The 20,626-nt window shown below is 42.3% G+C and overlaps 2 protein-coding genes and 1 long non-coding RNA gene across 8 annotated transcripts in view; 2 read left to right on the top strand and 1 right to left on the bottom strand.

Moving 5' to 3' along the window:
• Positions 1-9,718: 9,718 nt before the first annotated feature.
• Positions 9,719-15,808, top strand: THG1L (tRNA-histidine guanylyltransferase 1 like). 2 transcript variants are annotated; one of them, XM_045902057.3, is made up of 6 exons: positions 9,719-9,943; positions 10,770-10,946; positions 11,676-11,845; positions 12,857-12,945; positions 14,315-14,422; positions 15,429-15,808. In XM_045902057.3, the coding sequence occupies exons 1-6, from the start codon at positions 9,753-9,755 to the stop codon at positions 15,588-15,590; spliced, it is 897 nt and encodes a 298-aa protein (XP_045758013.1). In that variant the 5' UTR covers positions 9,719-9,752; the 3' UTR covers positions 15,591-15,808. The 2 variants fall into 2 exon arrangements, with proteins under 2 accessions (XP_045758013.1, XP_054369788.1); XM_054513813.2 differs by having other exon boundaries at positions 9,806-9,943; positions 11,771-11,845.
• Positions 15,809-15,819: 11 nt separating this feature from the next.
• On the bottom strand, positions 15,820-19,129 carry LOC135365422 (uncharacterized). The gene is made up of 2 exons (XR_010413245.1): positions 19,007-19,129; positions 15,820-16,242 (listed from the first exon to the last, which is right to left on the bottom strand). It is a non-coding gene; the product is annotated as an uncharacterized LOC135365422 (long non-coding RNA).
• Positions 18,819-20,626, top strand: part of LSM11 (LSM11, U7 small nuclear RNA associated) — a 28,593-nt gene continuing 26,785 nt past the window's right edge. For all 5 annotated transcript variants that reach the window (XR_010413243.1, XR_010413244.1, XM_045902056.3 and 2 more), the window contains exon 1: positions 18,819-19,300. Coding sequence is in view for 3 of the 5 variants with exons in the window: in XM_045902056.3 (XP_045758012.2) it covers positions 18,856-19,300 (445 nt within the window). In the remaining 2 variants the exon portion in view is untranslated. The remainder of the gene's footprint in view (positions 19,301-20,626) is intronic.

The following is a 20,626-nucleotide window of genomic DNA, read 5'->3' as shown; positions in this document are numbered from 1 at the left end:
TTACTTTTACCCACATTTTATTGAGATATTTGTATTTTTTTATTTTATTTTTTTAGTACATTATTAGTTTTTAATGCAGTGTTCAACAGTTCATTAGTTGTGTATAACAGCCAGTGCTCATCACAACATGTGCCCTCCTCAATACCCATCACCTGGCTACCCCATCCCCCCACCCCCCTCCCTTCTATAATCCTTAGTTTGTTTCCCGGACTCCAGAGTCTCCCATGGTTTGTCTCCCTCTCTGAGTAGTAATCTTCACAAACAAAATGTCACAGAGAGAAAAAATTTCCTTAAATGGCATGAATCATGCAGTGTCGGTGATGCAGTACGGTTCAGTCTCTGAAATCCTTTGAATTCTCTTCCTAATTTTATGTTTCTTCACATAAGAAGGCACATGGGAATCAATAAGTGTTGAAAGATTAAGATAAACAGAAGCTACATCAGAAATATTTAGGAGTAGGGCGCCTGGGTGGCTCGGTTGGTTGGGCGACTGCTTTCGGCTCGGGTCGTGGTCCTGGAGTCCCTGGATCAAGTCCCGCGTTGGGCTCCCTGCTCGGCGGGGGGGCCTGCTTCTCCCTCTGACCCTCCCCCCTCTCATGTGCTCTCTCTCTTATTCTCTCTGTCTCAAATAAATGAATGAAATCTAAAAAAAAAAAAAAAAGAAAGAAATATTTAGGGGTAAAATTCTGGGTATTAGTGCTCAAGAAACCACTTCTGTTCCCCAGTTAGCCAGAACCAATAATAAAAATTAAGCATGGGTAGTTTGTTATGCAGAGTTTTGCTTTTTTTTTTTTTTCATTGTTAAAATGAAAAAGAAGATCTCATTGAACTCAGATCAGGAAATAATTCTTCCCAAGCAAATTACTCAAGAATTACTTACTGGATTTTCTTTTATCTTTAATTTCCATCACTTAGGAATGAGTAACAGTGTAAGCTAAAAAGAAAGTCAGTTCACATTCCAGATTCCACTTTTAGATTGGCATGAAGATTTCAAATTCTTCAATAACGCAGCCCAGCCACTGGAAGAAGTTAAATTGAAATATATCTGTCTGTATCAACTCACTACCAACTTATGGCCCATTCAGGTCCAACTCATTATGGGGCACTCAATATGCAGCCTTATAAATAACTCCTACTTATATGGTAGAATTTATACTTCAGTGAACACGACTCTGTCTCTGTATCAATAATAATATCTATAATTATTTCAAGATATCTTAATGTCTTGGCTTTTCTAAAAAGGATTAAAGATCTTTATGATTTAGGACCTCAAAACATTTAATGGATGCCAAATTCTTTTCTTTTTTTTTTATCCATCTCTTCCTTTTAGTCAGCACTGCATATCTGAAATATTAAAATAGATTCTCAGTTGGCTTAGCTGCCTCCAGGCTTTTTCACTCTCATTTATCCTTCATGCCATAGCCAGATTAATTTTCCTAAAACACCATTAGATAGATCAAGGCCAAAGTCCTTACCTTGTACTTAATATCCTCAAGTTTGATTTTGTCTCTTGTAAGATTTTTTTTCCCCACTCTCTACTTTCCATCTCTCTCTTTTTTAAAAGGATTTTATTTATTTGAGAGAGAGGGAGTGTGAGCTGGGGGAGGAGCAGAGGGAGAGGGACAAGCAGACTCTGCACTGAGCACAGAGCCCAACATGGGGCTTGATCCCAGGACCCTGAGATCATGATCTGAGCTGAAATCAAGAGTCGGATGCCCAACTGACTGAGCTACCCAGGTGCTCCCCTTCTTTCCATTTCTTTCTGGGTCTCCTCATGTACCTCAATCTACTTTGCATATATTACTCATACTCCTGAATTTACCCAAAGTGTGATCCTATTCTTTCAAGTTCATCTCTTCTATGTGAATTGCTTTTGATCTAACTCAAACCGATAAACAAGATACTGAGTGGGATTTTCCTGCTGTTCTTAAATTATACCAAAGGCCTAAAGCCTAGAACATAAAGTGTGAAGTAACCCACTTCAAAGTTCCAGGAGCCCCTACTAAGCCAGGTACCTCCCTGAAGGGCCTGCTGAAAAAAGCCAGAACCAGACCTGCTATGTCAACTACCTCTCCACCCTGAGTTGATAGAAGAATAGGACTGGGAGGGAGAGAGTTGCCTGCATTTGGAGGAGCTCAGTGCTCTTGACCAACATTTGAATACCAACACTAACATGTTTCACCTACTGGGAAGTTTATTTGAGACAGAGAGAGAGAACACAAGCAGGGGGAGCAGCAGGCAGAGGGAGAGGAAGAAGCAGTCTCCCCCCTGAGCAGGGAGCCTGAGGCAGGGCTTGATCCCAGGACCCCAGGATCATGACCTGAGCCGAAGGCAGACGCTTAACCAACTAAGCCACCCAGGCGCCCCTGGCCAAGATTCTTTAAGGGAGTTGCTAACCATCAGTAAAAGAGAACATGAGAGAGCAGTTATTGGGGAAAATGAAGTTATTTATTTACACCCCAATGAATTGAGACTTCTAAAAACCCAATTCCATATACAAAAAAGGAACTTATTGGCTTAATATTTCAACACTTATATATTGATTGCTTCCCAAGTGCCAGGCACCATTCTAGGCACAGAGAATAGAGCTTTGAAAAATATTAAGCAAGGCCCCTGCCCTCCTGGAACTTGTAAGAGTCTAGGAGCAGCACTGGCTCCAGACTCAATGCTAAACTCAATGTCATCAGAAATCATTTTCTCTATCTCTTAGATTTTTTCCTTTTGTATAGGCCTAATTCATGGGCAGGCTCTTCCCTCTTGAAGGCAGTGTGGTCATTTCTAATAGGAAGTAGCATTTCTAATAGGAAGAGAATCTGTTTTTCCTAATCATTCTAGCAGCATGTCAGACTGTCTTATTGACCTCGCTTGGGTCAGATGCACATCTCTGAACTTTACTGGCCAGGTCTCAGTTATTAGTGAGGCCATCATGCAGGTTGGTCATTGCAAAGAGGACAAGCAGGGGCTGAAATCCAGTGTGGTCATATTTACCAAAGCTTTGCAACTATATCTGCTAGAAACAGGGACCTTTTTCTAATTCACACTGAAACATTACAGTGGTCTTGGTCATGTGCTTACCTTGGAGCAAAGGACATATGAGGTATTCCCCACATAAACCAAATGGTCTGGCAGGGGAAGGACAGTTGGGGTGCCATTGCCATAAGACAGAAAGAGGGATGCTGGGATGCTAGGCAGGTAAAAACAATAGCTATCCACTTTGTTTCTTAAAAACATAGCAAGGCAAGTTGGTAGAGTGGAGATACTAGACTTGGCATCAGAAGGACTGGGTTCTAGTGCTAGATCTGGAAGCCATTAGATATTGGGCAAATCACTTAACCAGTTCCCACAAATTTTTTTCCTTTCTTATAAAATGGAGAGAATTATTGTTCTGCCTCCCCCACAGACTCATTGAAAGGGAAAAATAGGATAATATATGAGAATATGGTTTGGATACTTGGTAAGCTTCTTACACTTGGAAGACATTTTTTAAAAAAATATTTATTTATTTATTTATTTAATCCTCCCAGTCAGTACCTTGTCCAGTGCCCTTATGCACTGAAGGGGGCCAATAGGTGTTTATTAATTGGCTGATCCATGGTATGTAAACTCACATTATTTTGGGTTGTTTCCAAAATTTTATACAAGTAAAATGTTTTGGCAAAATGTTTATTCAACATTAAATTCAACAATTCCAGGAAGATATGAAGCAAGCTGTCTTTTGACTTCATTATTCAGGTCATAATTTAAATACTGTTTCCTCAGGGAAAACTTCATGGACCATCCCCAGCTGCCTAATCAGGGCAGGGCCTCCAACCCATTTCACAACACTTAACACAATTCTAGTCCAACAGTTAACTTGTGAAACTCTTTGTTTAATGTCTATCTTCCTCAGCTGGCCATGAACTCCATTGTGTAGGCACCGTGGCTGTATTGTTTGCTGTTGCATCCCATTGAGCATAGTACAAAGTAGGAAATTAAGAAATACCTGCTCAATGAATGAGTAAATTTGCAGGATTAAGTGGTAACAAGGTCAAATGGACTAGGAAACATACATCTCAATCCCCCTTTCTGTTCCCTAATATCTTTTTCCAAGCCCTCCAAGTGACCATATCCTCATGACTTCTGGAACTTCTATTAAGTAGAGAAAGAATGGGTAGTTGACAAAAAAGTCCATTTTAGGACACAATTGATGACTATTTAGAAATAAAATCCATTTACTCTGACTTATGTGAGCTGCATCTCAAAGTACAGAACAAATATATTATAGCAATTTTAAGGCCCTGTAATAATTTATTGTAGAATAATAGTTCTAAATTTTATACCCATGTATATCCTGGTATATGCTAATGTTTTAACAGCCTCAAAATCATGACAGAACTAGCAGTCCATTCCTGGAAGTGTATACATTGCTCCCAGCCAGAAATTTGATTAGAGTCGTTCAGAGCAGGAAGGAGACTTTAGAGACAAATTATTCCTTCTTCTTACCCTTTTCCACCCTGAATTTCATTTACATAATGTAGCTCTTAGTACAAATGAAATGAGTCAGCATCAGGGAAGACAAACTGAAATATGACTTCCACACCAAAGGCAATTATTTTTTTCTCTGTCAGTCTCAGTGATAAGTGATCTTCTAAGTAATAGAAATTTTTGGAAATAGAGGTCACTGTCCAGTTAGGTCATAAATATCTGTTGTATGCAGGATTTTAGTTATTTTTAATTGTGGTAAAATACACGTAACATAAAATTTACCACCTTAACCATTTTTAAGTGTACAGCTCAATAGTGTTGTACATCATTTACACTGTTGTGCAACAAATCTCTAAATTCTTTTTGTCTTACAAAATTGAAATTCTATATCCACTAAACAATAACCCCCCTTCACCCACTCCCCTTATTCCCTAGCATGAATTTGACTACACAACTCATTGAGTTTCCAGAATCATACGGTACTTGTCTTTTTGTGACAAGTGCCCCCCTGCAGCCCCAGCACTGGCCAGGCCTATTACTGAAGGGGCTTAGAGTAGGAGACCCTGGGTCTGCTCTTTCACTCTGCTCCCACTCCAACAATCTGAAATGGAGGTAGGAGCCACAGTTTGTTTCTGAGATCCTCTGCATCCCCTGGGTTGAAGTGTAGGCAAAGCAGAGGCCTTTTTGTGTAATTGGCCTTCCACCTGGTGCTGGGAAGTCTTCTCTCTTCCTGCGTTGGCATGGTACATGGTTATCCTGGGGTCATTTTTAGCACCAGCCTAATCTCCAAGGATCCCTTAGAGAGGAACAGCCATAGCTGCCTTTGGCCCTTCCAGCTCACTCTGTCTCCAAATCTTCTGTGGGAGGGATGACTTTTACTTGCCCAGTGGTCTCAGAGGCTACTCCCAGCTCCAGCCTTCCCCCGCCCCAACCTCTGAGCTCCTTCTTATGGAACCAATGATGATGATGACCTTTTTCAGGCCCTAAAGGCTGACGGGAACTGCAGTGAGGTATCCCCATCCTTTATTCAGGCATACCACATTGCTGATCCTTCTCATCTACTGGTCTAGGCTGCTTCAGAAACCTCCAAGTGTCATGCAGTCACTGGTTTCTACATTCACATACACCCCCAAACTCAAGGGGAGCAGAAGAGGTAATACCTATCAGGATCTCCCAGTGACTCTCTTGGTACCCTGCTACAGTGACAGCAGGGGTGGGAGGTGGAGGGACTCAAGGCAGGTGGTGGAGGGCAGTATGGGGAGGGAAGAAAGTAACACCTCCCCTGGAATTTCCAACCAACCCTCTGTCTCTCCTTTTCCTTCTCTGACTTCTTTTCTTATAGACTGGCTGAAGGTGGTAGGAAGAGCAGGCTGGGAGTTAGAGTTCAGGGTACAGGGCCTGTTAGGCTGTGCTTTATAACTCTTGTTGGTTTTTGTGGCAGAAACTTCCAGTTGCCCATGCAATAGCATTCTCCCTTCTTTCTTTCTTTTTTTTTTTAAGATTTATTTATTTATTATTAATAAATAAATTTATTTATTTATAGAGCATTCACATGCATGCTCTCAAGTAGGGGGAGGGGCAGAAGGAGAGAGAGAGAATCTTCAAGCCCACTCCCTGCTGAGTGGGGAGCCTGATACAGAGTTCGATCCCAGGACACAGATCATGACCTGAGCTGAAATCAAGAGTTGGACGCTTATCTGACTGAGCCACCCAGGTACTCCTCCCTTCTTTTGGAAGGAAGGAAGGAAGGAAGGGAGGAAGAAAGGAGGGAAGGGAAGAAAGAAGGAGGGGAGGGAGGGAGGGAGGGAGAGAGGAAATATCCTGTATTATTGGAGTGGCCAAGTGCCCAGATAAAAGAACTACATTTCCCAGGCTCTCTTGCAGTTAAGGAAGAAGGAAGGCTCAAAATACAAATGCAGAAGTTGTGTAGCGTTAGTAAAAACCTGATAAAGAGAGATAATTTGGCTTGGAGGTGTGAGCTTTGCCCTCTTCCCCTTTCTCCTTCTTCCTTCTTGGAACAGATAATGCAGTGGCTTGATAGCTCCAGCTCTGAAGGATAGGAGCCACACTCCATCGTTGGAAAATCCAACCTTGATAGGCAGCTGTGCAGAATAAATGAAATAGTCAATGTAATGTTGCTAGTACAGTACAACGTAAAGTTGCTAGTATTTAATGAATGGTACCTGGTATTAAATGATAAACCTGGGGGAGATCTCAGAGTAGCATTTTTCATAATCACCCCCAAAATGTAAGCAACCCAAATATCTATTCAACAATACAGTGGATAAACTGGTATGGTTATACAATGGGATACTACAGAAGAATGAAGACAAACGAACTACAGTTACACTCCAACTTGGTTGAATCTTCCAGACATAATGTTAATCCAGAGACCAAATGCCAAAGAATATGTACTGAAGATTTCATTTATATAGAGTTTAAAAATGAACATAACTAGGGTGCCTGGCAAGCTCAGTTGGTAGAGCGTGCAACTCTTCGTCTTGGGGTTGTGAGGTCAAGCCCCACATTGGGTGTAGAGATTACCTAAAAAAAATGAACACAACTAAGTTATAGATGTTAAGAAGGCCATTACCTCTGGAAAGGAGAAGAAGTAATATTGAAATGGACTCCTGGGAACTGACAATGTTCTCTTTTTTGAGTGGGTGCTGGTTACATCGTGTTTTGTGTACTTTTCCATATGTATGTTCATTTTCAATAAAAAATTTTTTTTCCAATAAAAGGATTTAAAAAGAAGAGAGTTGACACAAAGAAAAATATTTTAAAAATAAGGTAGCATATGTAAATGACAAAATTCACAAAGGTTGTATATGAATAAATTATGTTTGAGAATTAAGGGATTGGATGACCCATGTACCTTTATTATTTGAGGATTCAGTGAAGTACTCAATAATTTGTACAGGTAGAAACTACTGTATAGCTGGTGAATAAAAACAGAGAAAGAGAGAGAGAAGAGGAGGTAGTATGAGGAGTGGCTAAGAGCATAAGCTCTGTAGTTAAGATGCCTGGTTTGGAATTCTCGCATCACCACCTGTTGGTTCTGTGACCTTAGGCAAGTTACTTAACCTCTCTCTACTCAATTTCCACATCTGTAAAATGGTAATAATGATAGCACCTATTTCCATGCTTCTCTCCTAGCTTCTGGTGATGGCTGACAATCCTTGGCCTTCCTTGGCTTGTAGATGCGTCATTCAAATCTCTGCCTCCTTCTCCACATGGTGCTCTTCTTCTGTGTGTTTCTGTTTTCTCTGTTCACATGGGCACTCATCATATTGGATTAAGGGTCCACCCTAATGACCTCTTCTTAATTGATTACATCTGCATTCACTGTACCTTGGGTTAGGACTCCAACATACCTTTTTGGGTGACACAACCCAGAACATGTAGAAAAATTGGAAAAATAATAAATACCCATATGACCACCACTGGATTCAGTAATTGTTAATATTTTGCCACTTTTTCTTCATGTATCCCCTAAGATTAAAGTTATTCTTCTGCCTAACCACACTGCTATTGTTGTGCCAGTAAAATTAACAATAATTCCCTATTATCAACTAATATACAATTGCAGTAGATTGCATTATTGTTCAAAATTACTCACTTTTTACTTCCCTGTGGGAAGACAATACATCCCTGCCCTATAAGCTTTGCAGTTGACTATATTTGTAATATGTTTTAGCAAATATAATGTGCGCAGCAAGATGTACCCTGTAGTACAGAAGCCATTTGAATCATTGCTTGGGTTTTGGAATGAGAAGACACATAGTTCAGAACATCTGCCAGGAGCATAGCAGTAGCCAGCCAGGAGCATAGCAGTAGCCAGCTCAGGAGCCTATGAATGACTTGAGCAAGAAATAAATATTTGTTTTGTAAGCCACTAAAATTTAGAGCTGTTTGTAACTGCAGGTTTTCCTGGTGCATTTAGAGCTAGTTTTAATATTTTTTGGGCCAGTATGCATTCCAGATTTTCACATTGTATTTGGTTTTTATGTCTCTTACATCCCTTTTATTATGGAACAGTGTCCTACCTTTTCCCATCTTTCCTTCATTTCACTTTTTTTTTTATTCTTAATGAAATTTATCTTTTTAAGAAGTCAGGTTAGTAATCTTATAAAAGACCCCACACTGTGAATTTGTGTGATTATTTCCTTTTAGTGTGTTTTAACTTTTTCCTCTAAGTACTTCCTGATCTTGGTTGCAAATTGACATCACCTTGGAATATTATTTTATCAGTTGTGTGTATATCCATACTACAAATGGCAGCCATCATGTCCTTTGATGCTCACATTAACTTTAGAGGGAAGCAAGGGAGGAATTGGTGTCTCCACTTAACAAAGGGATCTGAGAGAAAAGTAACTTATGTTAGGTCACCTAGTAAGTGGCAGAGCCAGGGCATAAATCCATGACATTCCCATCCTTCCTTTATTCCTGTTGTTTTGAGGTAGTTTGAGAGATATAGATATAGATGTAGATATACGTTTCTCTCTATCCCTGATTGGATATACAAGCAACTAGTAACAGCGATTGTCTGAAGTACAGAGTTAGGAGTCAGTGAGAGACTTTTCATCATGTATTCTTTTATATTACTTGAATAATTTTCGTGAGGGTAAAAAAAATAATTAGGTACTGAATTCAAAAAACCATTAAAATACTAGGGTTTAATGTTACTATTATCTACCAGCAAAAAGAAAAAATTGGGTGTTTGTGAAAAAGTTGAGTAAATTAATTTAGTACGTCCATGTGTTCGAATAAGAGCCTATTTTTCTTTTTAAATCGCCCTTCGGAATATTTAATAACATTGGAAAGTGCTCAAGGTAAGTGGAAAAATATACAAATTACATAGGTGTATGATTACAATTTTATGTGTTCCCTGTGTAAACAGATATACAAAGAGAAAAGAGACTGGAAGGAACCATCCACAATGCTTCGAAGCGAGAGGGGTGATAGGAAGTATTTTCTTATATTTTTTGGTATATTCCACATTTTCTTCTTTAGGAGGAAAAAAAAATCACAACTAAACTTTCAATCTAGGTCAGAAAGGAATTTTTTATAACTTCGTAGGCTGACCTGCACGACGGGAGGAGAAAAGCGAAAAATCGTGTGTACAGCGAAGGGAAGAATGGAACCCTCCTTCCACCCTCGGAGGTGGATTAAGGACTACAAGGAGAGTCGAGAGAGATGCCGGCCTCCACTATGGCTAGAGCGGCCACTAAGAGACACCGGAACTTCCGGGGCGGGGCTCTGTTGGTCGTTCACCTTCCGCGGGGCGAATGTGGCCTTCTTGCAACGTTAAAGTTCGCGATTTCTGGATCGGCACTTCCGTCACTCTGAGACGGTGTTTGAAGGCGGGGGCTACCATGGCAAAGAGCAAATTCGAGTACGTGCGGAACTTCGAGGCTGACGACACCTGCCTGGCCCACTGCTGGGTGGTGGTGCGGCTGGACGGCAGGAATTTCCATCGGTGAGTGATTTCGGCTCTCGGCCACATGTTGTGCCCGCGCTTCCTGGGACTCAAACACCGCTGACCGCAGCGCTCACGGTTACTGGGTAACGCGACAGCCAATGAGCGCGCGGCATTGAGCATTCCCCCGACGTGCTGGCTACGACGGGCCTGAACGCCAGCGGGTTTGAGTAGTTAAACTGAGGCAGAGTGGGCTCGTGGTGAGCCGCCGGCCTGAGTGCCGGTGAGCAGAGACCTGCTAGCAAGGCCGTGATGGAAAATGTCACTCCCTGGTGCAGTATTCCATCTCTTCAGCCGAATGCTTGGCTATTTCGTTAGCTGTCTTTGAGGGCTGACTGTTCAGAGGCCTCTTTAGGTCTTGCTGTGGGCCATACTTGACAGTATGTTTTTGTTTCATTATTAGTAACTGGCTGCACCGACTGGACTCGAGGAAACGAGTCAGAAAAAAGGGAGAAGTGTAACAAATATGGGAATTTAATTCTTAAGTGTTATTTTAATAATGGTTATTATAACTAACATTTATTGACTTCCAAGGAGCCAGGTGTAGTTACATTTTTTACCTCTCTAATCTTCAGAACAGCCCCATGAAGTAAGTATACTTTTATCTCCATTTCACAGAAAAGGGAATGGAGACTTAGCGGTTATACCCCTTTTTCTCAGGGCAGGAAAAAACTGGAGTTCTTAAGGAAATGAGTCAGGTTGTGGCTAGTAGACTTACAGCACTATTGCATATCTTCCTCTGTATGCAGTCTTTTTAGATATGTGGTGCTAAGGACAGACTCTCTTCCATTCATGCCCCTTTCCCTCTACTCTTCCCTCTGTGAAGGTTTGCTGAGAAACACAACTTTGCAAAACCTAATGACAGCCGTGCTCTCCACCTAATGACCAAATGTGCCCAGACTGTAATGAAAGAACTGGAGGATATTGTGATTGCATATGGACAGAGTGATGAGTACAGCTTTGTGTTCAAGAGGAAAAGCAATTGGTTTAAAAGAAGAGCGAGGTAATTCCATGGCCTAGCTTCTTCAGAATACTTCCTACCAGCATTTGGTTTTTGCTCTTTTTAATTTCTGACTTACAGACTGCAGATAGAGTCTGCAGTATTTGCAACTGCAGAATGTCTATTTTCTGTCTATTTTCTGTACTTCGTCTGATAGGTGAACATCACATATGCCTCTTTATCTGTTTCTTTCCCCTCCATTCCTCATCACCTTAGCTTCTAGATAGATCTGGCGCTTAATATTAAGACTAGAAACCGAGACCATGAGAATATTATAATATTAATGATTTATAGGTTGGCTCTAGCCAGTGACAGCCTGTATGTGCATTACAGTATTGCTTAAATTTTTAATTAAGGAGGGTCTCAAAATATACAAATTAGATATTTCATTTGGCAGTATATTGAAACTCTCACAGAAAACAAAGCATATAATGAATTGGTATGTTTTTAAAACAATGGTTCCCTTCCTTCCAAGACTAAAAAACCCCAAAACCTCTTGAACCATAAATTCACATCACATCCTACAGAGAAAAATTTGGTATTAGTAAGTTACTGATGGGACTGGAGAGGGGCGGCCTGCTTAGTTTTTCTTGGCCCAACACATTTTATCTCTTGGCTTGCTGAATAGTTTGTGTAATCACTCTGTTGCACCCGCAGGTCCTGTCATGGTTTTGAATTAATATCATGCATTTTCTCTTTTCTTGCTCCACCCAATGGCCTTACTTTCCCAAGTAAGTTCATGACTCACGTGGCTTCCCAGTTCGCCTCCAGCTATGTGTTTTATTGGCGAGATTACTTTGAGGACCAGCCCCTTCTTTATCCCCCAGGCTTTGATGGAAGAGTCATAGTGTATCCTAACAACCAGACCTTAAAGGACTACCTCAGTTGGCGGCAAGCAGATTGTAAGTAAAACCAAATAAACAGATGTAGTTAAAACCACCAATTCCATACATTAGAGGTGGTGATTTGGTTCAGTTTTGGTGCATGTGTATTTTGTTCAGAATGCAATATTTCAGGTTTTTTTAATTAGTTGAAAACAATCGAACAGTTGGGAAATTTATGTAAATACTTCCTTTTTCCAGTTTTTTTTTGGGAAAAATCAGAAGACCTGGCAATACTAGGTCATCATTCCGACTTAGTATTGGACATAACCTGTGCTGGGCAGTGACTGCTGTCTTCACACACACACACACACACACACACACACACGGAAGCCAATGTGCCATAGTCCTCTACCATTCTCTCTTGTTCTCCAGGGGTCACCTACTCTGCTTTATGTTGTTTTTTTTTTTTAAAGATTTTATTTATTTGCGAGGGAGAGAATGAGAGACAGAGAGCATGAGAGGGAAGAGGGTCAGAGGGAGAAGCAGACTCCCTGCTGAGCAGGGAGCCTGATGTGGGACTCGATCCCGGGACTCCAGGATCATGACCTGAGCCAAAGGCAGTCGCTCAACCAACTGAGCCACCCAGGCGCCCTCTGCTTTATGCTTTTATGTTCATGGTGGCCTCAGTGGGTGATTTGAGTTGTGACCCCTGCCTTACATGACTATGCTGACATGTTTGTGAGACTTACTCATTTGGTATATCTTGATTTTGCCAGAAGAAGAACTGGGAAAGTGCTAGGAATAATCTAAATCAAATAACTTTGAAAGTACTCCTAAGTGTAATTTTCAAGTTAACCAGTTTATGTAAAGCATAACTGAAATGACAGAATAAAACCTTTAGGAAATAAGTTTGTTTATACTTGACCACCTCCCCCCGCCATGTTCCCAGTATATGGTTCTGGGTATATCACTAAATGTCTCTGCGATCTCTCTACTTTAGAGAAGAGGGGAAGAGTTCTAATATTCTTTGAAGTGCAAATACTGAATAAAAATTATGTATGTATAAACAGTGCTACTCTGTTCTCACAGGTCACATCAATAATCTGTATAATACAGTTTTCTGGGCACTTGTACAACAGTCTGGACTAACACCAGTACAAGCCCAAGAGAGATTACAGGTATAAGATCTTACTGCATTAATACTTAGCTGGGGGCGGTTTTCTATACTCTTCCATGGCATTTTGCATTCTTTTAAAGCTCTCTTTACTGGTTTGTTTTGAGAGGATATAAAAAACTAGTAGCAGCTTTGCTGCTTGCTTGCTCTGTGACTGTGGGTGAGTTACTATCTCTCCCTGGGACTTAGTGTCCTTAGCTGGAAAATGGAGTTAGTGATACTGGCTCTACCTTCCCACATGGTAATGCTTGGCTGGGGCTGCATATTGGTTGCCTTCTTTAGACGGGGCATGTGCTCTTCTTTTTCATCAGTCCCACTTGGCCTCTTCATCATTGCCATTCCCTGCTGGGTATGTGCATCGGTAAGAGTAGAAGCTCTGGGAGTCCAGTAATTGTACTCAGGGACTTCTGTTTAATTTTCTCTTCTCTGCCTTAGTTCTTTATTTTTTTTTTTTTAAGATTGATTTATTTATTTGTGAGAGAGAGAAAGTGTGAGCAAGCAGGGTGAGAGGCAGAATCTTGAGCAGACTCTCTGACCAGCAGGGAGCCTGATGTAGGGCTCAGTCCCAGGACCCTGAGATCATGACCTGAGCCAAAATCTAGAGTCAGATACTTAACCAACTGAGCCACCCAGGTGAAATAGGAAATAATAGTTCCCACCTCATAGGTTTATGGTGATAATTAAGTGGCATGATGCATGTAAAACACATAGCATAGTACAAAGCACATTGTAAGTACTTTAATATAAACACTGGCTTTCATCATTAGATGACAGCGCTGCTTGTAGGATGACTAACTCTGAAATGAGGTGATGTGTTGTAACGGCTCCTAACTCAGAGCCTGGTACGTTGCAATTACACGATAAATGGTGCTCATTAACGATGATGATAAGGATTTACAGATACCATTAATAGGAATACTGGTAGATTTATCCAGAGTTTGGAAGAGCTGAGTTTAGATTTTGTTTTTTCTTAGAAGAATAAAAGCAATTTTTAGCCTTAGGCAATTTATATAATCTTTCTAAGCTTCAGAGTTGTGTTCTTTCAAATGGAGATGGTAATGAGGGTCAAATAAGATAATATAATGTATGTAGTACAGAACAGGTGCTCTTACTGCTAGTTCCTGTCACCCTATCACAGTTGTGACTTTTGAAGCCAGTTATTTGCTACAGACGACAATTTTTTGAATTTATACATCTAAATAAGATTTAAACTGCTCTTACAATGCAGATTCATTAGTATCTATAAGAGGTTTGATAAAACCATTCCACTTTTTGATTTGTTTGTGGAAATTTAGATAGAGGGTAGAATGGATAGGTAGGATTAGGGCAGAGAGCAGACATAAAAATCTGTTTTTGTCTTTTTATTTTCTCAGGGAACTCTTGCAGCAGACAAGAATGAGATTTTGTTTTCCGAATTCAACATCAACTACAACAATGAGCCTCTGATGTATAGGAAAGGGACTGTGTTGATATGGCAGAAGGTAATGCTGTTCTGTCCAAAGAAAAATGGAGGTCAGAAAGACAAAGCCTGTGCCCATCCCATGCTTTGTCTGGCCTACCACATGTATGCAGATGTGATTCCAGTCACTAACAGGAATTAGATCTTTTTAAAAATGAAATGCTATATATTATTTTGGATGCTTTTTGTGTCAGTGCTAATTTTGTCAGTTTGCTAGTGATCTTTGTGGTCTAAGTGGCATCACAGATTTTAGAATTAGTACACTTACTTTTCTGTGTCCTAAGCTCTCCAAAATAAAACCCTATAAAGGGGTACACTGCAGATAGAAGGATTTTTGCATTCAAAGAACATTTCTTCCACACTGGATAATATCATTAAATAGCCAATCCATCCCATGACAGCTATAATATGAGGCAGTAGAAGATGTTGTATATGAGGATTCTGTCACTTGCAGAATATTCTGGAGATTCCCCAGATATTCATACTTACCAAATAGTCTATAATAAGTCTGTACATTTACCTAAATTCTTAATTCCACCAATATTTTCTCTCTGTACCAGCTTCTGAGCATAATGATTTCTCTAAATTTTTAATCTCCTTCCATGTAAAGTAGTTTTTCTTTTTAATGAATGTTTTCACGTGTTAAATGGTGCCTTAAGAATTAGTCATCCCACTGGCAGCTTCAGCTTATTAGTATTTTTAAGGCACATTTGCTCTTTAGCACAGGCTTGGATACTTCTTCATGCAGATGAGAGAGCAGAATTACCTTTAATTCTATAGTTATTGCTAATAAGGAACATGGAATCACTCCTTGGTTCCTAAGATCCTTTCAGAATATAGCAACATAACTTTGTAGAAGTTTTTAATTGTAAACAAATTCATAGATGTTGAGATATGTGTACCTGTATATCTACCTGATAAATATATATCACTCAGAAGTATATAAAGTAAAAGTAAACTTCCTGCATATCCCCCTTTTCTCTCCCAAACCCAGTTAACAGTGTCAGTATTTTAACTTTTACCTATAGGTGGGTGAAGTCACAACAAAAGAAGTTAAACTGCCAGCAGAAATGGAAGGAAAAAAGATGGCGGTGACCCGGACCAGGACAAAGCCAGTGCCTTTATATTGCGATATAATCGGGGATGCTTTTTGGAAGGAACATCCAGAGATCCTAGATGAAGACAGCTGATCCTTTGCTTGTTAGCCCTGGCATGCTTAACCATGCAAGACCCCTAAGTCTCCTGGCCTTAGGTGCCCTAGGAGGCCTGCGACGAAGGACAGTGTGCTAGTAGTGACACATGACTGGTTCGAAAGGGAGCAGGGAAAGAAGGGGCGGGTAGGGGTGGTTATCTTGTTCTGCTTTAAGTAGAACCTTTTTTTTCTTACAATGTTGGAACATGGTTCCTTCTGTAGAAGTGCATTTTTTTTTTTAATCGTGGTGCTATTTTTATAAAGCAAGAACTATTTTATGCTAGGCAGAATGAATCATTTTTAGATTGTGGCATAAGTGTCAAGCTTTTTCCACCTATGACAGAACATGAATCCAAACTTTACTCTCAACCACCTGTTCTTAACTACAGAATGCACTAACCTTGAAAATCTCACCTTTCCTCCCGTGTACTTTGACCTGGAGATAATAGGTTGGTCGCTGCATGATGCCTCTGAATTCAGGAATTCCAGGGAGAATCAGGGTTTTGTGCCAGTTTCCAAGTTGGCAACTTTGGCTGAACAAATTTGTAGTTTGGAAGTCCTTGTGTAAACATTCCATAGATTGATTTTGTGGAGTTGTCAGCATGATCATTGTCTCACCAGGGGTATTTTCAAGGCCACTTAACCTCTTTCTAAAAAGAAAGAGAATTATGTGTATATGAGAAAAAGAAAGTGTGAGAATGAAGGATGAGGAAAAAACATTGATTCCGTGTCCTCTAAATACTTCAGTTTTAAAAGTTACCTTCCTGCTGGACTTCCTGAAAAGGATTCTCAGGTAGCCTCTATGTAATCAGAATACTGACATTTGAATTAGCGGAGTGGTCAACACTCCCCTTGGGGTCACAAGTGGCAGGTGTCCTGGGCACCTAATAGTTCCACCTGCTGGTGGGCCAGTGTAGTTGGGGGAGGAGCAGCATAGAGTAGCAGCAGTAATGGCACATTGCCAAGTTGCTGGCCTCTGAAGCCAGGGGTCCCCCTCTGAAGTGAGGATAGGTGGTGAGAGAACTCACATTGCCTGTTGTCCTCGTGTCATATTTCAGAGTAAGATTATTTGGCTCTATTAAGAATTAATTAAGGGGCACATGGATGGCTCAGTCAGTTAAGCATCTGCCTTCAGCTCAGGTCATGATCTCAGGGTCCTGGGATCGAGTCCTGAGTCAGGCTCCCTGCTCAGCGGGGAGTCTGCTTCTCCCTCTCTGCCTCCTGCTCTCCCTGCTCGTGCTCTCTCTCTGACAAATAAAATCTTTAAAAAAAAAAAGAACTAATTAAGTGCAGCCTACACTTTAGTGCCTGGTCTTGCATTACAGAATTTACAGCCACAAAGAAAATGTACTTTTGAAGGCAACGGCTGGTCTCCTTCACTAATTGATACCTCATCTGTCAGAATCATTTTTTTCCCTTCCTGTTCTTACTACACAGGAAGAGGAGATTTGGTACTTGTTTGGTAATTGATAAAATCTCTGGAAAAAAAAAAATAAAGGTTTCCACTCCCTTGGCGTAGTTTTTCATTTATTTTTCTCATACAAATACAGTATATGAATCCAACTTTTGTATATATGTGTCTTTACATAAGCCAGGATAAATGTACCTTCATCACAGCAGTGATTCACAGACTTCTGCATACAAAAATTTACTTGGAATGCTTGTTTTAAGTGCTATTCCAGCCTCCACCTCTCCCCCTGTGAAGATCTGAGGTTTGCTAATCGGATTTTTAACCAAAAAGGCTTCTGATGCCTATGGATGATACATGGCACTTTGGGCAACATGGCCCTCAGTATACTGTGATAGGCCACATGAGGCAATAAGGTAATGTAGCTCCTGACTGGCCAATGTAACATAATGGTAAGTAAATGGATAGCATTATATGTCAAAATTTATATAAATTATATCTATCTATATAGGTATCAATTATATAGATAAATTTAAATAAGAGGCATTAAAGTACAGACTTTCAGGACAAAACCACCCAAAGAAATGTGCTTCCTGTGGGTGCTGTGTGATACTATCAAGGCTCAATTTGTCTTAAGATAGGGGGACGAACACTTAAATCGTTGAACTAGCAGCAGTTTGCAGCTTTGTTTATTGTTTGGGCAGAAGTTTTGAGCAAAGCAATAGATGTTTAATAGTCCTACCATAACTAAACCCGTAGTGCTCTTAGGAACACCTTCTGATGGCTTTTGTTTGTTGCAGCATTCCAGTGTTTCACAGTTGTATATTAATTTTCATCTTGCTTTCTAAGGTAGAGAATAACATTCTCTTGGGCTTTCCAAAGCGTAAAGAAATGTTCAAACACAAGAAAGAGCTAGTTGATAGTTCAGGAGAGTGGTGGCAGGAAGGTGATTTGTGTGACTTGTAGGTAACTGGAAACATCTTGGCTGTGATGGATTAGGGGATAATATCTGGCCTTCTGTATAGGCTTTCATTTTAATATCAAAAAGCAAAAATGTTTTGCTGAACATGCTATGTTCAGCATCTTAAAAAATAAGTGGTACAACCAGGTCTTGTAAATCTTCATCATCCTGGCTTCCAAGAGCTGTTTTCCTAGTTTCCTCCACTTGCCTAAGTAGTGCTCAGAAAATCAGTGATACAGTGAATTTTCTTTAATACTAAGGTCGCTCTGGTGTTAATACAAATTACTTTTTGCATAGGGTGTCGGAAATGCAGGACTGGGATCCAACCATCCTTCATTGTCTACTTAACCAATACTAACTAGCTAACATAGAGCATTTAAATGCTCTCTATGCAGTATCTCTTCATTCTTAGGAGAATTCTGTAGGTTAGGTACTATTTCTATCACATTTCAGGTGATAATGTAAAGATCCAAAGAAGCGAAATGATTTGAGCCCAGGTAGGCTAACCCCCAGTGAGACTCGGCATGAAAGCAGATTGGGACTGCCCTCTTCCAGCCTCTTCCCATCAGCTCAAGCCAGGAGTATACTGCAGTTTGAGAGCAGAAAAACGCCTAGGGAGGCTTGTTAAAATGCCGATTCCAAGATCCACCCCCGGGGAATCTAGAGTATTAACAAACACCCTAAGTGATAATGATATACATGGGGAAACCGCGTTCAAACAGATTAATCCGTTTTCCGAGCGCCGTGGCGGGCCGGCGGGGCTGAGCGCGGACAGATGCTGCCCTCCGGCGGTCGCGCCGGCGCAGTGCAACCCCAGGCCGCGGCTGCGCAGTGCCGCCCTCTGGCGGCTCCGCTCCTCCTTCCCATCGGCCTCGGCTTGCGGGCCTTTCAAACATGGAGGAGCGGGAGCGGGGGGCGAGGTCGGCTCTCGCCGGGAGCCCCGCGCGCCCGCCCAGCCCGCGGCTGGATGTCAGCTCTGACAGCTTCGACCCTCTGCTGGCCCTGTACGCGCCCCGCCTGCCGCCCATCCCCTACCCCAACGCACCCTGCTTCAACAACCTGGCCGAGTACGAGAGCTTCCTCAGGACCGGGGTCCGGGGCGGCGGGCGCGGGCGGGCGCGGGGCGCGGCCGCGGGCTCAAGGGGCCCCGCCGCCGCTGCCGGGCTCTCGGCCAGAGCCCGTCGCCGCCAGGACGCCCCCGCGCCAGACCCCGAGCGCATCCAGCGCCTCCGTCGCCTCATGGTGGCCAAGGAGGAAGGGGACGGGGCCGCGGGGCCGCGCCGGCGGGGTCCGGGCCGGAGCAGGAAGGCGCCGCGCAACGTGCTCACGCGAATGCCCTGTGAGTCCTGCGGGGGCGGGCGGGGCGGGGCGGTGGGGGGCACGAGGGCCCAGCCGGCTGCCCGGAAGGTGGTGGCCCACGGGGTGTTTGCAGGGTGCTAGGGGCTTGGCGCAGGTCCACACGCGTCAGGGGAAGGGTCTTGGTGAAGGTTGCGGAGCTAATCCGCCACCGTGAGGAGGTTCTGCTGGAGTCATGTGGCCAATGGGGGCGTGGGGAGGGTCTTCTGGAGTAATCAGAGGTCTGCATGAGCGGGGAGGTGGGGGTTGAGAGTGCTCAGGCTGTGGAGGTAATAAGGAGCCACGGGAAGGGTCTGCGTGGGTAACGGGTGTAGGTCCGCGGAGGTAACTGGGTCCGTGGAAGTGGCTACAGAGGTGATGAGTTCCCTGCAGCGAGGGTCTGCGGGTGTGACGGGGATCTGGAGAGGTGGTGGGGCCCGGAAACGGGGCATTACAGGGAGGATCTGCGGAGTTGATGAGAGGTCTTAGGGACCACAGCCAGAGGGGAGGGGCACGACCAGTATTAAGGAAAGGAGAGTGTTTGGTGAGTGGGATTGGGGATGATGGGACGGAGAGTGGGGAGATCTATCTGTTCAGTTAGAACAGGGAACATAATCGCATAACCCCTGCACATTAAGTGACAGCTCCTTCCAGGGTGCTTATAGGAGAAGGGCCACTGGGTCTTGATACACGTATGTTTGCATTACCAAGTCACAAGTGCTGGAATGCAGCAGGGACAAATGCCACTAAAACCCAGACACTGTTTCACAGCCACTCTGCCAGGATGGGTGCAGGAGTGTGTCTGTCAGGCTCCCGTTACCATATGCACAGGTTATTTTAAGTTCTGAAGGTGTAAATGATACAAGGGAATCTCTTGGAGCCTCCGAATAGATCCTTAGAGTAAAGCTGTAAACAGGGAAGGTTGCTAACGTGGGAGTTAGGTCTTAAACAAATGGAATAAAAACAGCCCAGGGTTATGTCTTTTGTCATCTGGCAAACATTTCTGACATCTGCCAGTGAACACAGTGACCTAGTTAGCCATTCAAAGCATCTGTATCCTGATAGCTAAACTGTAACATTATTAAATCACTGCTTTTAGAATAGAGGGTTGTGCGAAGCAAGGGAATATTTTCATTCCTAGACGTGTTTATTAAGAGAGAAACATCCTGAAAAGCTGTGTGCTGTTAGATGTATCTTTGTCAGATCATCTACTGTGACACACAGTGCCAGAGCCTTCTTGCCAAAGCTAGGGTGCACCCCAGCTTGCTTGCCCAACAGTAACACAAAGATAAAGTATGCATGTTCCTAAAATAAGAGCAGTTTGGGGGAC

This window comes from Mirounga angustirostris, unplaced genomic scaffold (assembly GCF_029215605.1).
Source record: "Mirounga angustirostris isolate CCGP_5_RB_7025 unplaced genomic scaffold, mMirAng1.0.hap1 SCAF_7, whole genome shotgun sequence".
Lineage (NCBI taxonomy): Eukaryota > Metazoa > Chordata > Mammalia > Carnivora > Phocidae > Mirounga > Mirounga angustirostris.
Note: the sequence above shows the minus strand (reverse complement) of the source record. Positions and strands in the feature narration are given on the sequence as shown.

Excerpts from the sequence above, each read along its gene's own strand:
- THG1L (XM_045902057.3), top strand. The coding sequence starts at position 9,753 with ATGTGGCCTTCTTGCAACGTTAAAGTTCGCGATTTCTGGATCGGCACT. Across the intron at positions 11,846-12,856 it reads CAGTTGGCGGCAAGCAGATT|GTCACATCAATAATCTGTAT; the intron begins GTAAGTAAAACC and ends CTGTTCTCACAG. Across the intron at positions 12,946-14,314 it reads AAGCCCAAGAGAGATTACAG|GGAACTCTTGCAGCAGACAA; the intron begins GTATAAGATCTT and ends TTATTTTCTCAG.